Source organism: Cryptococcus neoformans, chromosome 4 (assembly GCF_000149385.1).
Source record: "Cryptococcus neoformans var. neoformans B-3501A chromosome 4, whole genome shotgun sequence".
In the NCBI taxonomy this organism is placed as follows: domain Eukaryota; kingdom Fungi; phylum Basidiomycota; class Tremellomycetes; order Tremellales; family Cryptococcaceae; genus Cryptococcus; species Cryptococcus deneoformans.
The window spans coordinates 808,142-818,897 of NC_009180.1; the positions used below are offsets into that span (position 1 = coordinate 808,142).

At 47.5% G+C, this 10,756-nt stretch overlaps 5 protein-coding genes across 5 annotated transcripts in view; 2 read left to right on the forward strand and 3 right to left on the reverse strand.

Annotated features, from left to right (window-relative positions):
• Positions 1-912: 912 nt before the first annotated feature.
• On the reverse strand, positions 913-2,435 carry CNBD2750 (hypothetical protein; the record flags this gene model as incomplete). The annotated part of the gene is made up of 6 exons (XM_770774.1): positions 913-1,397; positions 1,445-1,624; positions 1,677-1,747; positions 1,812-1,927; positions 1,991-2,229; positions 2,294-2,435. The coding sequence occupies 6 exons, from the start codon at positions 2,433-2,435 to the stop codon at positions 913-915; spliced, it is 1,233 nt and encodes a 410-aa protein (XP_775867.1).
• A 2,084-nt stretch (positions 2,436-4,519) lies between these two features.
• Positions 4,520-6,228, forward strand: CNBD2760 (hypothetical protein; the record flags this gene model as incomplete). The annotated part of the gene is made up of 6 exons (XM_770775.1): positions 4,520-5,563; positions 5,620-5,704; positions 5,759-5,789; positions 5,833-6,067; positions 6,130-6,153; positions 6,217-6,228. 6 exons carry the CDS (start codon positions 4,520-4,522, stop codon positions 6,226-6,228), a joined length of 1,431 nt encoding a protein of 476 aa, XP_775868.1.
• Positions 6,229-6,785: 557 nt separating this feature from the next.
• Positions 6,786-7,529, reverse strand: CNBD2770 (hypothetical protein; the record flags this gene model as incomplete). Its single annotated transcript, XM_770776.1, has 2 exons — positions 6,786-7,205; positions 7,278-7,529. The coding sequence occupies 2 exons, from the start codon at positions 7,527-7,529 to the stop codon at positions 6,786-6,788; spliced, it is 672 nt and encodes a 223-aa protein (XP_775869.1).
• Positions 7,530-8,574: 1,045 nt separating this feature from the next.
• Positions 8,575-10,131, reverse strand: CNBD2780 (hypothetical protein; the record flags this gene model as incomplete). The annotated part of the gene is made up of 8 exons (XM_770777.1): positions 8,575-8,769; positions 8,825-8,940; positions 8,988-9,127; positions 9,192-9,341; positions 9,391-9,412; positions 9,465-9,570; positions 9,624-9,749; positions 9,799-10,131. 8 exons carry the CDS (start codon positions 10,129-10,131, stop codon positions 8,575-8,577), a joined length of 1,188 nt encoding a protein of 395 aa, XP_775870.1.
• A 263-nt stretch (positions 10,132-10,394) lies between these two features.
• CNBD2790 (hypothetical protein) overlaps positions 10,395-10,756 on the forward strand; it is a gene marked incomplete at both ends in the record, with an annotated part of 4,058 nt that continues 3,696 nt past the window's right edge. Inside the window, 2 exons of the mRNA XM_770778.1 lie at positions 10,395-10,404; positions 10,467-10,756. The exon at positions 10,467-10,756 is cut by the window's right edge and continues 24 nt beyond it. Of these exons, the coding sequence (XP_775871.1) occupies positions 10,395-10,404; positions 10,467-10,756 (300 nt within the window). The remainder of the gene's footprint in view (positions 10,405-10,466) is intronic.

Consider the following 10,756-nt stretch of genomic DNA (forward strand, 5'->3'; position numbering starts at 1 on the left):
GGGGATGGAAGGAGGAGTCGTCGGGATAGGTGCGTTTTAGAGGAATAAAGGCAGTTAAAGCAGTTTATAGTGCAGTAGAAGGTCCAGGAAGCCGTGGCATGAGAAGATACGTATAACAGAAGAAGAAACGTAACGAAAGTTCTAGAAACTGGAAGGTTATTATTCCACGAACAACGACGAATGAAACGGCGGCGGCGATATCCGCCATGCATATGACACTTTTGATGATGGTGGGGCCACGAACGAATCCATACCTTCAGGCACGAATCAGGCACCGCCAAGATTTTTTTGGCGACGTTTTTCATGTCCATGGTCCAATGCATGCACGTCTGAAAAGGGTATAGGCATGTAGAGACGATTTTCGTCTACGTAACGGTGGTGGTTGAATGGGGGGTTATGGGGGTCATGGATGAGAACGAAGGCAAAAAGTGAGGAAATTTTCAAAGGTGACACGGGGAATATTAATATATAAAGAAGGGAATATTAATATATAAAGATAGGGTCGGTGGCGCATCGATCAGCTGTCGCTCGGACCATTTCCGTTGCACTTCCCATTTACAGAAGTGCATTTTGCACTTGCGCCACCTCGCATGTCACAGTTTTCAAAATCACATTTCGCATTTTCTATTTTTTGACGAAATTTGGACACGTCCGCGCGGTATTGGTTGTGCTATTAAATGAAAAAAACTAATGAATGTTGATGACTATTATTAATGAACGGGATGACTATTAATGAACAACTACTACAATGAAATTGTCCATTGTTCACAAAAAAATGTTCTGTTACAATCTAATAGTACTTGACTGTCTATGGCAATCAAAAATGAATTATATGTTCACGATTCCTACATAATGCGAATGAAAGTCCATGATCTAAAAGATCGACAAAAAAAAAACTGAACCTAGCCTTTATCAGACCATAATAGCAGCAAGGGCAAGGCCGCACGCGATGACGAAGAGAGAAGGCCTGTTGGCAATGGGCCACGAAGAAGACTCTTGGGAGCTGGCAGCAGAGGCGATTGACACACCAGCCGAGTCCGTGACAGAAGCACTGGAGGTTGCAGTCGCGGAAGCGACAGAGGTGGATGTATGAGTTGGTTTGGCCGTGGTCAGAGTCCCGGCAACAGACATAGTTGTGACAACGTCGTCGTTGCCCTTGCCAGAGTTCAGGTACCACTTCATGCTGAAAGCATCTGCCACATTCTTGACAGACCATCCATTAGCCACTGCCTTGGGGTACTCCGTCTCGAAGACTTCGACAGTGTTGTTATCCAACTCATGTTCTAAGAGCAAAAGACCTTGGGTTCGATTGCCAGTGACCAAAGTGTCGAAATAAGCCTCAACGCTTGCAACAGAGTATTGGTCTGGCTGGTCGGAAATAGCCCAGTCATTGGTGTCTATAACCCGTTAGCAATTTGTCCACAGCATGAAACGAGATGCTCACCCGAATCCCAAAGGACAGTCACCAAGCCAAATACTCCCTTCGCAATAGCTCGAACACGGTTGTCAACGTCACCATAAGGTGGACGCCAGTACAAGGGAATTCGGCCACCATTGAGATCGCTAAGGGCTTGCATGGTCCAGCCGAGTTCTGCAACGACTTGCTCGTTGGTGAGAGTTGTCACTGCACGAAATGACTTAAAAACTAATCGTGCATTAATTTGACAAATACTTACTATAAGGATGGGACCAAGTGTGGACAGCGAGGTGACCTCCAGCTTCAATGGCAATGAGAACTGACTGTGGGCTATTACATTTCAGGTAGTCAATATTATAGCACTTGCAGGTACATGCTGCAGATTGAGACGTACGAAGTAATAATATTACCGCCGATCATGAAATGAGTCGCAGAGGAAGATATGTTGTTCTGAGCCAGATAGTCGTAGAGAGCAGGACTGACGTCTGTTGGTCCATCGTCGAAGGAGAGCTGTACACCCGCGTCAAGAACATTCTCTGGATGAAGACGATGGGAGAAGCACATAACACTCACGGCCCAGACCTTTTCACCGGGGGGAGAGTACAGATCGTCCTCTACGTAACATTGATCGGTGAAAGAACAAATTTCTGAATCTCCATCGTTCTCATTATTAGGGTAAGTAGGACGACCGTCATTAGCTGTAGCTACCGAGACATTTGGCAACTGCACAGTGGCCAGTTTATCCAACCAAGCTTGAGGAATGGTGCTGACGTTCGGAGTGGACCCAGGGCTTGGATAGTAACTCAAGTAATCTATAAAGAAATATGAGTGAAATCTCGTCCCACTTATTGGAAGATAGTAAAAGGTGGTACTGACCACTGGCCTTGGGATCGGGAGCACCTCGTCTGAACAGTTGTGAGACGTCGGAGTCTCTAGGCTGAAGCCATGACTCGTGGAATGGAGCAGCGGCCACCACTGCAAGCAAGGAAAGTGTGGAGAGAGATAAATGACCGTACATTCTAACGGGCTGTTCTGAATGGATAGGTGGGGTCAGTCCTAGTCCGATTGTATACGTAATAGTTTCCCCATTTGTAGACGAAAGGAGAGGATGTGCTTACATGTGGTTGCGTGGGTGCGCAAGAGGCCGTCGTTATGCCGAAAGGCAGGAAGGGAGAGAGACTCCTTGTACAGAACGACTGTGTGCACACGGTTAGACACCAACTGATCTGATGAAGGCAGAAAGGATCACAGATACACAACAGTAAACCGTTTGATTGATCGACTGAAGGATGAGTAAACAGACGTACCCAAGGAAAGATAGGAGAGAAAGGGAGAAGAGGAGGCGAAGAATGAGGGAAGAGGATCGTGATATAGGCAGTAGGGGAGGTGGGAAGATGGAGAGGCAGCGCTGATGAAGAAGGAGTGGGGAAGAAGGAGTGAAGTTTATAGGTGTTTGCTAGTGTTGTGCTAGATTCTTGGTGGGAATACGCACTAAGCCGAGGCCGGCATACGGCAACTCGTGAAAAATCCCGGATTGCGGATTGCGACTTGTGAAGACCCTGAATATCTCATACCTGTTCCTCAGGGACATGTTCGGGTCGTACACTTATCTCAGGGTTATCTTTGCACAAGGTTCGCCGAAACTGTATGATGAAAGAGGCAATGACAGGAACAGCAGATCCTTACTTATTTAGCCATCGGTAGCCCGTTCATATCCATAATAAACTCATGCCCCACGGCAATCAGTGGTCCCCAGCATGTGAGTCAAGTTTTATTTGACGATTCTCCAGTCGCCAGCGTCCATGTTTCCCCTCGCGACTAAAGACAGTATAATTTCAGATTGTTAATTATATGGCTCTTCATAGAGAATCCAACAGCAAGTCTCTAATAAATCAATCCGCAAAGCTCAGACTCCATGTTGCTACTGTGATGCAATGTGTGGTGGTACTTTTTTGGGTTTGTGATGCTGTGTCATCTCTACGTACGTACGTACTACTGAGGGAACTGTGAATTGTGAAGTACGCACGTATTGTGAGCATATAAATGGATAAATAAAAAGCAAAGCTATTAATAATAATAAACTAGCATTGTTTTGTGCCTTTCGCTCAGAGCAAATGCGCATTTTGTATGTGCACAAATAATAGCATGGGAATTTCCGACCATTTTTCTTCCTGATCACTGATCTTCTGACCCTCAAGCTCCTAACTAATAGTTCTGCAACGCTCTGCAATTTGCCCCTTACAACATCTAGCGCATGTAGCGCACAAGATCTTCGATCTCCTCCGATGGATTGGGATGAGAAAAGCGTGACTACTGGTGGCACAGTCTGCTAGCCCTGCTGTGCTGTGCTGATCCAGCGAAGATGATCAAAATACATATCATCATATATCTGATTTATCACCTTCGGGCCATTAATTGTCGTATTCACACAGAGCAGGGGAAAATGTTCTATCCGATCCACTCCAACTGCCCTCCCTGCCATCAGCGCAACTTCTCCTTTAGGCCATGAAGAATTACACCTGCGTCGATGCTCCCCACTTCATTTCAACTCACACAAAAAAGATAAGAGAAAAAAATGACTGTCAGATCTGAATGCGCATCATTATTATTACACAAGCCCCTCGACGGACATTGGCTTCTTGTTGTGTTGTCGAGCCTACTAACTTATTATAATCATCATCATTCATCATCATGCATGAGGTGGGCGTATGCTGATAACGATAATTACACGTCAACCAGGCGCGGAGCCAGAATTTTTGGAGACTTCTTCTTTTACAGCATCTACCAAAAGGGTGAAGAAAAGTAGAGCCAATTTTTTTCCAATCTAACGCGGGCTGTTTAACAGGAGGTTGTGGGGTCATGCATGAGAACGAAGGGAAAAAGTGAGGGAAAAAATCCGGGAATTGAGGCCATCATGATATCATCACCAACAATAAAAAAAAGCAGCAGCAGCAGTAGTAGTATAGTACTAGTAGTAGTGACGCAAATAGTTTTAGTTGATAACTCAGTTACGCGTAAACCGACTCGAGGAGCATTGCTTCTCTTTATGGAGGAGACCGACTTTCTCTACTAACTCCAACCCAATTTCTTTCCGCTGCACAAATGCCCCCGAGTATCCCAGTCCCGTCAATCGTGACAAGGGCCATTCCCTCCTTGGCTCGCGCCGCCTCTACAACCACCAAATCCACACCTTCCAAAGAACATCATGTCCACTCGTACTCCCCGGAAGTACTTCCCCTAGGCTACGCTGTGGCTTCGACCCATGCCTCCATAAAAAAGAAGACAGGGGCTCTCGACCTTGGTATACTTGTTTCTACCACAGATAAGCCTGCGTCTGCGGCGGCCTGCTTGACAAGGAACGTGTTCAAAGCCGCGCCAGTGACGGTGACCACTCAGCTTTTGCAATCCGGCGGTGGACGAGCTAGGGGTTTTATCGTCAATTCCGGTTGTGCTAATGCGGTCACGGGCAAGAAAGGTCTAGAAGATGCCTGGGAAATGTCTAATACTGTAACTTCCCAGCTCCCGCCAGGTCAACGTGGAATAGGAACATTGGTGATGTCTACAGGTGTTATTGGTCAACCCCTTCCTATATCATCAATTATCTCCAAGATCCCCGAGCTTGTACGATCCCTTGATGATTCGCCCAAATCGTGGCTTGACCTTTCCAAGTCGTTCATGACCACAGACACGTTCCCCAAATTGCGCGCCAAATCGTTTAGGCTCGGTGAACGCCTGGTGCGCATAGCCGGTATTGATAAAGGAGCCGGTATGATCGCTCCCTCCATGGGACCGCCTCAACCACCTCATGCTACCCTGCTTGGTGTGATTGCTACCGATGCTGCTATTAGCCCTCCCGCTCTGCAGTCTGCGCTAAACTATGCTGTCGACCGGAGCTTCAACAACATCACTGTTGACGGTGATATGAGTACTAATGATTCAATCATCTGTCTGGCCAACGGGGCAGCTGGTAAACTTGAAACTCAGGGCCGTGAGACAGCTGAAGGTATGGAGGAAATCACTGAAGATGGGCATCCCGAAGAGTACAAGGTTTTCAGAGAAGAGCTGAGGTCTTTTGCTGAGGAGCTGGCCCAGCTGGTCGTTAGGGATGGTGAAGGCGCGACCAAATTCGTGACCATTCGCGTCAAGGTGAGTCGCTTGAAATGTATTTGGAAAAGAAAGCTCAGCAATCGTTGTCTTATCAGAACGCGCCTTCTTATGAGACTGCCCAAGCTGTCGCTAAGAGCATCGCGAATTCGTCCTTGTTCAAGACGGCTATGTATGGAGAAGGTGAGATTGTGAAATTGTCATGGTGATCAATACAGTGCTAATAATACACAAAAGATGCCAACTGGGGTCGTATTCTCTGTGCTGTGTAAGTGAATTGTAGGCAGGACGTTTGCTGATTATGGATGCAGTGGGTACACTCCGACTGCGCAAGCAATTATTCCTAACCACGTCTCCGTCTCTTTCATTCCCTCTGCTAACGTTTCGGACCCCACACCTCTTCGATTGCTTACCAATGGTGAGCCTGAAGCCAATATAGATGAAGACCGCGCCAGTGTGATTTTAGCAGAGGAGGATTTAGAAGTTGAGGTGGACTTGGGCGACGGTCACGAAGAAGCCAAAGTTTGGACCTGTGATTTCTCCCATGTGAGTTATGTTTCAAACAGGTTTTCCCTAAATCTTGCATGTCACTCACTAGTTGCCCATAGGAATATGTGACAATTAATGGCAGCGTGAGTAACCGGGTAGAGCTGCCCCAGGGGCCCAGCAGTAACTAATAAACGGCAAACGCATAGTACCGAAGTTAAATCAAGCAAAATTTCCATTCCGGCTGTCAGTTGATATAAAGCACGATGTAGGATAGAACATGTGCGCTACAAGACCTAATGCATCGGAAATATCCACTTTGAAGAAGTGCTATTATACCCCCATTGAAAAGGATGGATGATGTCACAATGAAAAAAAATGCTTATGACTATGGTTAGACTGTAAAGGTTGTTACAACACTTATCAATGATAAACTCTTGCCCCGTCTATCGTCTAATTAGGCAACCCCCATCACACACACGCTTAGGCCATACCGCTACACCGCTAAAACCCTCAGATCCTGTCCACTTCCATATCTTCTTCGACGTTTTCTACCCACTGCTCACTTTCTTTTTCACCGTGCTTGGACCATGTTCCAAAATAGTCTAAGGAGGTCGCTTCATTCCCTCCATCCATGTCTCTCCGTTCTTTCAAACTCCCGTGCCCTAGTACCGGACTGCAAGGAGGAGCAGGAGGTACGCCGCCTTTGCAATGCGGCACAAAGAACGCATGAAATCCCTTGGCCTTCTCAACCTTGACTTCAAGAGACACCTGCACGTTACGATGTTTGCCATTGGTTGATGAGGACTTTTTGAGAGGTTTTGGGCGAGCGAACCGACGGGCTTGCTGGGATTGAGAGACAGTGGCTCCGGAAGGCGATCCTCCTGGTGAAGAGGGAGCTGTGTATGCTTGATAAGATGACGGAGAGGCGTGATTGGATTGCGATGAATACAAAACATTGGGAGACGAGTGAGCAGGCGGAAAAGAAGGTCGAGTGAGTGAGGATATATGAGGCTGGCTGTGATGCAAATAGGACGAAGGGAATGAAACTTGGGAATGCGAGTGAGAAGACATGGTGGAGTGCTGGTGAATGTATGTGGATGGAGAGGTGTGTGGCTGTTGGGTGTCGCAGAACATAGCTGGGTGGGAGAAAAAGGTGTATTGCGCGAGGGGTATAGCAGAGCAGAGGTAAAATGGGCTGTTGTGGGTGGCGAGAGAGAAGAGGGCGGAGTCAGACAAGGGGCCATGCAAAGTGGGTGAGAATACTTACAAGCTGGGTGTTCTTGTTGGAGCAACGTCTGATGGCTGGGCTATGAACTATGGCAAGTCGTCGGTGTTGAGCGTGGATGCGAGATGCGTACTCGATGATTCGTTGGCGAGTCAAGTCACTTGGGCGCGGGCGTGCTGGCGACTCGTCGGTGGTTCGTGCGGGAGCGTGGACAGTAAGTGGGGCGCAGGTGCTCTGATTTTCAGCAGGTTTTTGAAGGATCACGGTAAGATGTAAATGATAAAATGCATGCATAGAGCCTACCGCCCCACGTCCATCCCCATACTACTTCCTGCTGCAGATAGTATACACCCTCGTTCTGAAGGATATTATTATGGCCCTGTATCCCCTGTATGATGAAAAAAGCGCGTCAAACGGAGGCGACTCACAATGAAAATTCAGGGTAAAACTCCAAACTCACAAGAGAGGGGCTTCCCTGACCCTTTCACCTTCTTTGTTCGGCGCTTGAGGCAGGGATTTATGCGGCTGTTGCTTGTTGCTAGCTTGGGGCGCGCATGGCGGTTGACGGTTGCCGGTAGCCCACCATCTACCACATATATACCTAATGTAGCATGGTAAGGGCGGACGGCCGGCGGAGAAGATGATGAGCTGTGTGTATATGTGCATGCATCACCGTGCTTCGTTCTTATCTTCTCGTAGTCTTTCCTGCCCATAACGACAGAAGGATGGAGGACAAATGGATGAGATGGCACAAAGCTACAAAGTAGCAAGCTGATGATATCCTGCCAGTAATATCATTCTTCTTTTACTGCCGTTCTTCGTTGACAGTTGACAGGAGTAGAACCGATGTTGTCACGCTATTTTTACGTAGTAATTGAGCAGCTTGCGAACAGAATTACTGTCACAACAGTGTCTGTACCCTGTATTTTGACCCGTACAAGGACTGCTGTTAGTATCCACAACACTTCCTAATAAGATGTCATTCGTGTTGTCCCGTACGTACGTAGGAACAATGATAAAAAAACAAAACAGATACCATCCAGTGTTTTGGGCTGCTACTACGTATAGCATACGACAATAAAACGTGGATATGAAGTACCCGGTTTCTTAGCATGCTTGTAAACATCCAGTTGTCGGCCATACTCTTTCTCTCCTTATAGATGCGAATATGATCACTGCAGGGGAGTACGTATAGCGGCAAATAGCTCAAGGCTCTAACAAACAAGTCATTCACACGTCCGTGCATCGACGTCTGCGTTTCAGTGACCGACAACAAAAGACGACGTGATATACAGGAAATGCATACAGAGAATGTAGCCCACAGACCCCTTGGAAGAGCCTAAACTCGTCCCGCCTGTCTCCTGGATTTGCCCGGCCTCCCTTTAGACTGGACCTTGCCGGCCTTGTCAGCCTTTCCGCCTTTACCACGAGACATGCCGCCACCAAAATCCATCGTGCTTTCCCGAGTGTTTTGCTTGGATCTGCGGCCACCACCACCCAAAGAAAATTTGGCGTCACGAGCGTGTCGAGGCATCTGCCATACGCATCAGCAATGGTATGCGATACAGTCGGAGAAAAACTCCACTGACCTTAGATTTGCCAGGGGCGGCGCGCCCTCCTTTCTGGGGCTGTTCTTCCATTGCATCTTCCACAGCGATATCGAACTCCTCTCCTTCATCACCAAGCTCCATGCCTTCTTTTCTTTCTGCAAAATATTGTTAGCTATCGCTTACGACTGACAATAGTACGCACTCCGTTTAAGACCCTGTACCCGATCTTCGAAGCTCTTCTTGTCCTGCTCTCTCTGGCGGAGCTTTTCGTGCTGGATTTGCTTGCCGAACTTCTTGAGTTGACGCTGCTTCTTCGCGTCTTCGGACTTCTTGATGCCTTGGCTAAAAGATAACAAGTAAGCGTGCTGATCGGACAGGCAACAGACTCGGAAGAATAAAAACATACGCCTCCTCGACAAGCTTGGTCCTCACACGTTCCATGTGTTCATCAGACTTGACCATTTCAGCATAATAGTCTCCCGGTCTCGTGAAAGGAATGTCGTGCTTGGAAGCAAGCTTTCTAGCTTGGGGAATGCAGCCAAGTGCAATCTTGTAGCTGCGAGGAATGTCAACAACATCCATGACATTGAGAAGTAAATGCTCACAAAACTGTTTCTCTTTGCAAATCTTGATTCTGTTATCAGCAAAACAGTTGTAATATAGGTAAGGTGACACTCACCATCACTGGGATCGACGTCGGCAGTCTCTTTGCTGTCAAGCACCAAGTGTTCAGGCCAGGACATATTGGTTACTCGAATAGAGTCCGTTAGGGCTCTCAACGCAGGCTAATAGGAATTATAAGGTTTTTATTTTAAGATTGCGGCGACGATAGCCTTACCTTGTTGTTAATTGTCACCTTTTGCATGGGAACAGCATCTTCGTCCACAGAGACATCTGAGCCCAGGCCGTCAAGAGAAACAACGTCGTCGTCGGGCTTTTCATTGATTATGGTGTTGTCCTGTTTCTATATCTCCTTTTAGAATCAACGTTAAGCTAAACAAAGAGAAGCATACCTTGTTTTGACCTTGCTCTTCCTCGTCTTCGTCGACGCTCTCGCCGGCTGATATTTCAAACTCTTCCCCTTCACTACCTCCTTCTTCGTCTTCTTCGCCCTGCTCGGCCCCAAGCAAGGCCCTTTCATACTCGTTGAGGTCATCCACATCGACAAGTTCCATCAACCTCTTCATACCCTCTTCGCTGACGTCTTGGTCGTCTTCATCACCACTTTCGATCTGCTCGTCCGGAACGTAAGATTGCTTGTCGAGGGACTTGGACTCTTCCGCCTTGGATGGAGCAAGCTTCTTGTTGCTCTTGAGTTTCCTTGTTTCCTTCTTGCTAATCGGCATTGTGGAGTACTGTGTTGTCGAACAGATATTGACCGGGTGCGGATTGAGATGGCGGTTCAAAATTGAGAAGGGAAGGTGGAGGATGAGTGGAGGTGCCACACTCGGACATATGGTAATGCCGTGGCCGCTGCTGATTGAGCGCGAGACTGAAGCGACGGCTCGCGGGCACAACATATCTTCTCTGACCTCTATACACATCTTCTTTCCTCTTCCAGCTTTACTGCGTCCTGCGCAACCACCTCAAGCTCACGCAGACACCCAAAATGGATGCAGGTGAATACCATTCCTTTACATGCACACGTATACACCGCTACAACCGTCTTGACTCCTAGCAGACGACTATCCGCTTGCATCCCAGCCCCTCGACGATGGCTTCACTTACGATCCTGATTACGACTACTCTCAGCAGACGGCCCCAAAGGGCGACGAGGACGAAGAAAAGTACGATGTTGACGAGGATGAGCCGATCAGCCAGGAGGACTACTGGACTGTTATCAATTCGTTCTTTGAGGAAAAAGGTCTTGTTCGTCAACAGCTCGAATCTTTCAATGAGTTCATCGAAAACACCATGCAAGAGATCGTCGACGATCATTCGAGGTTAACTTTGGATCAATTTACACAGTAT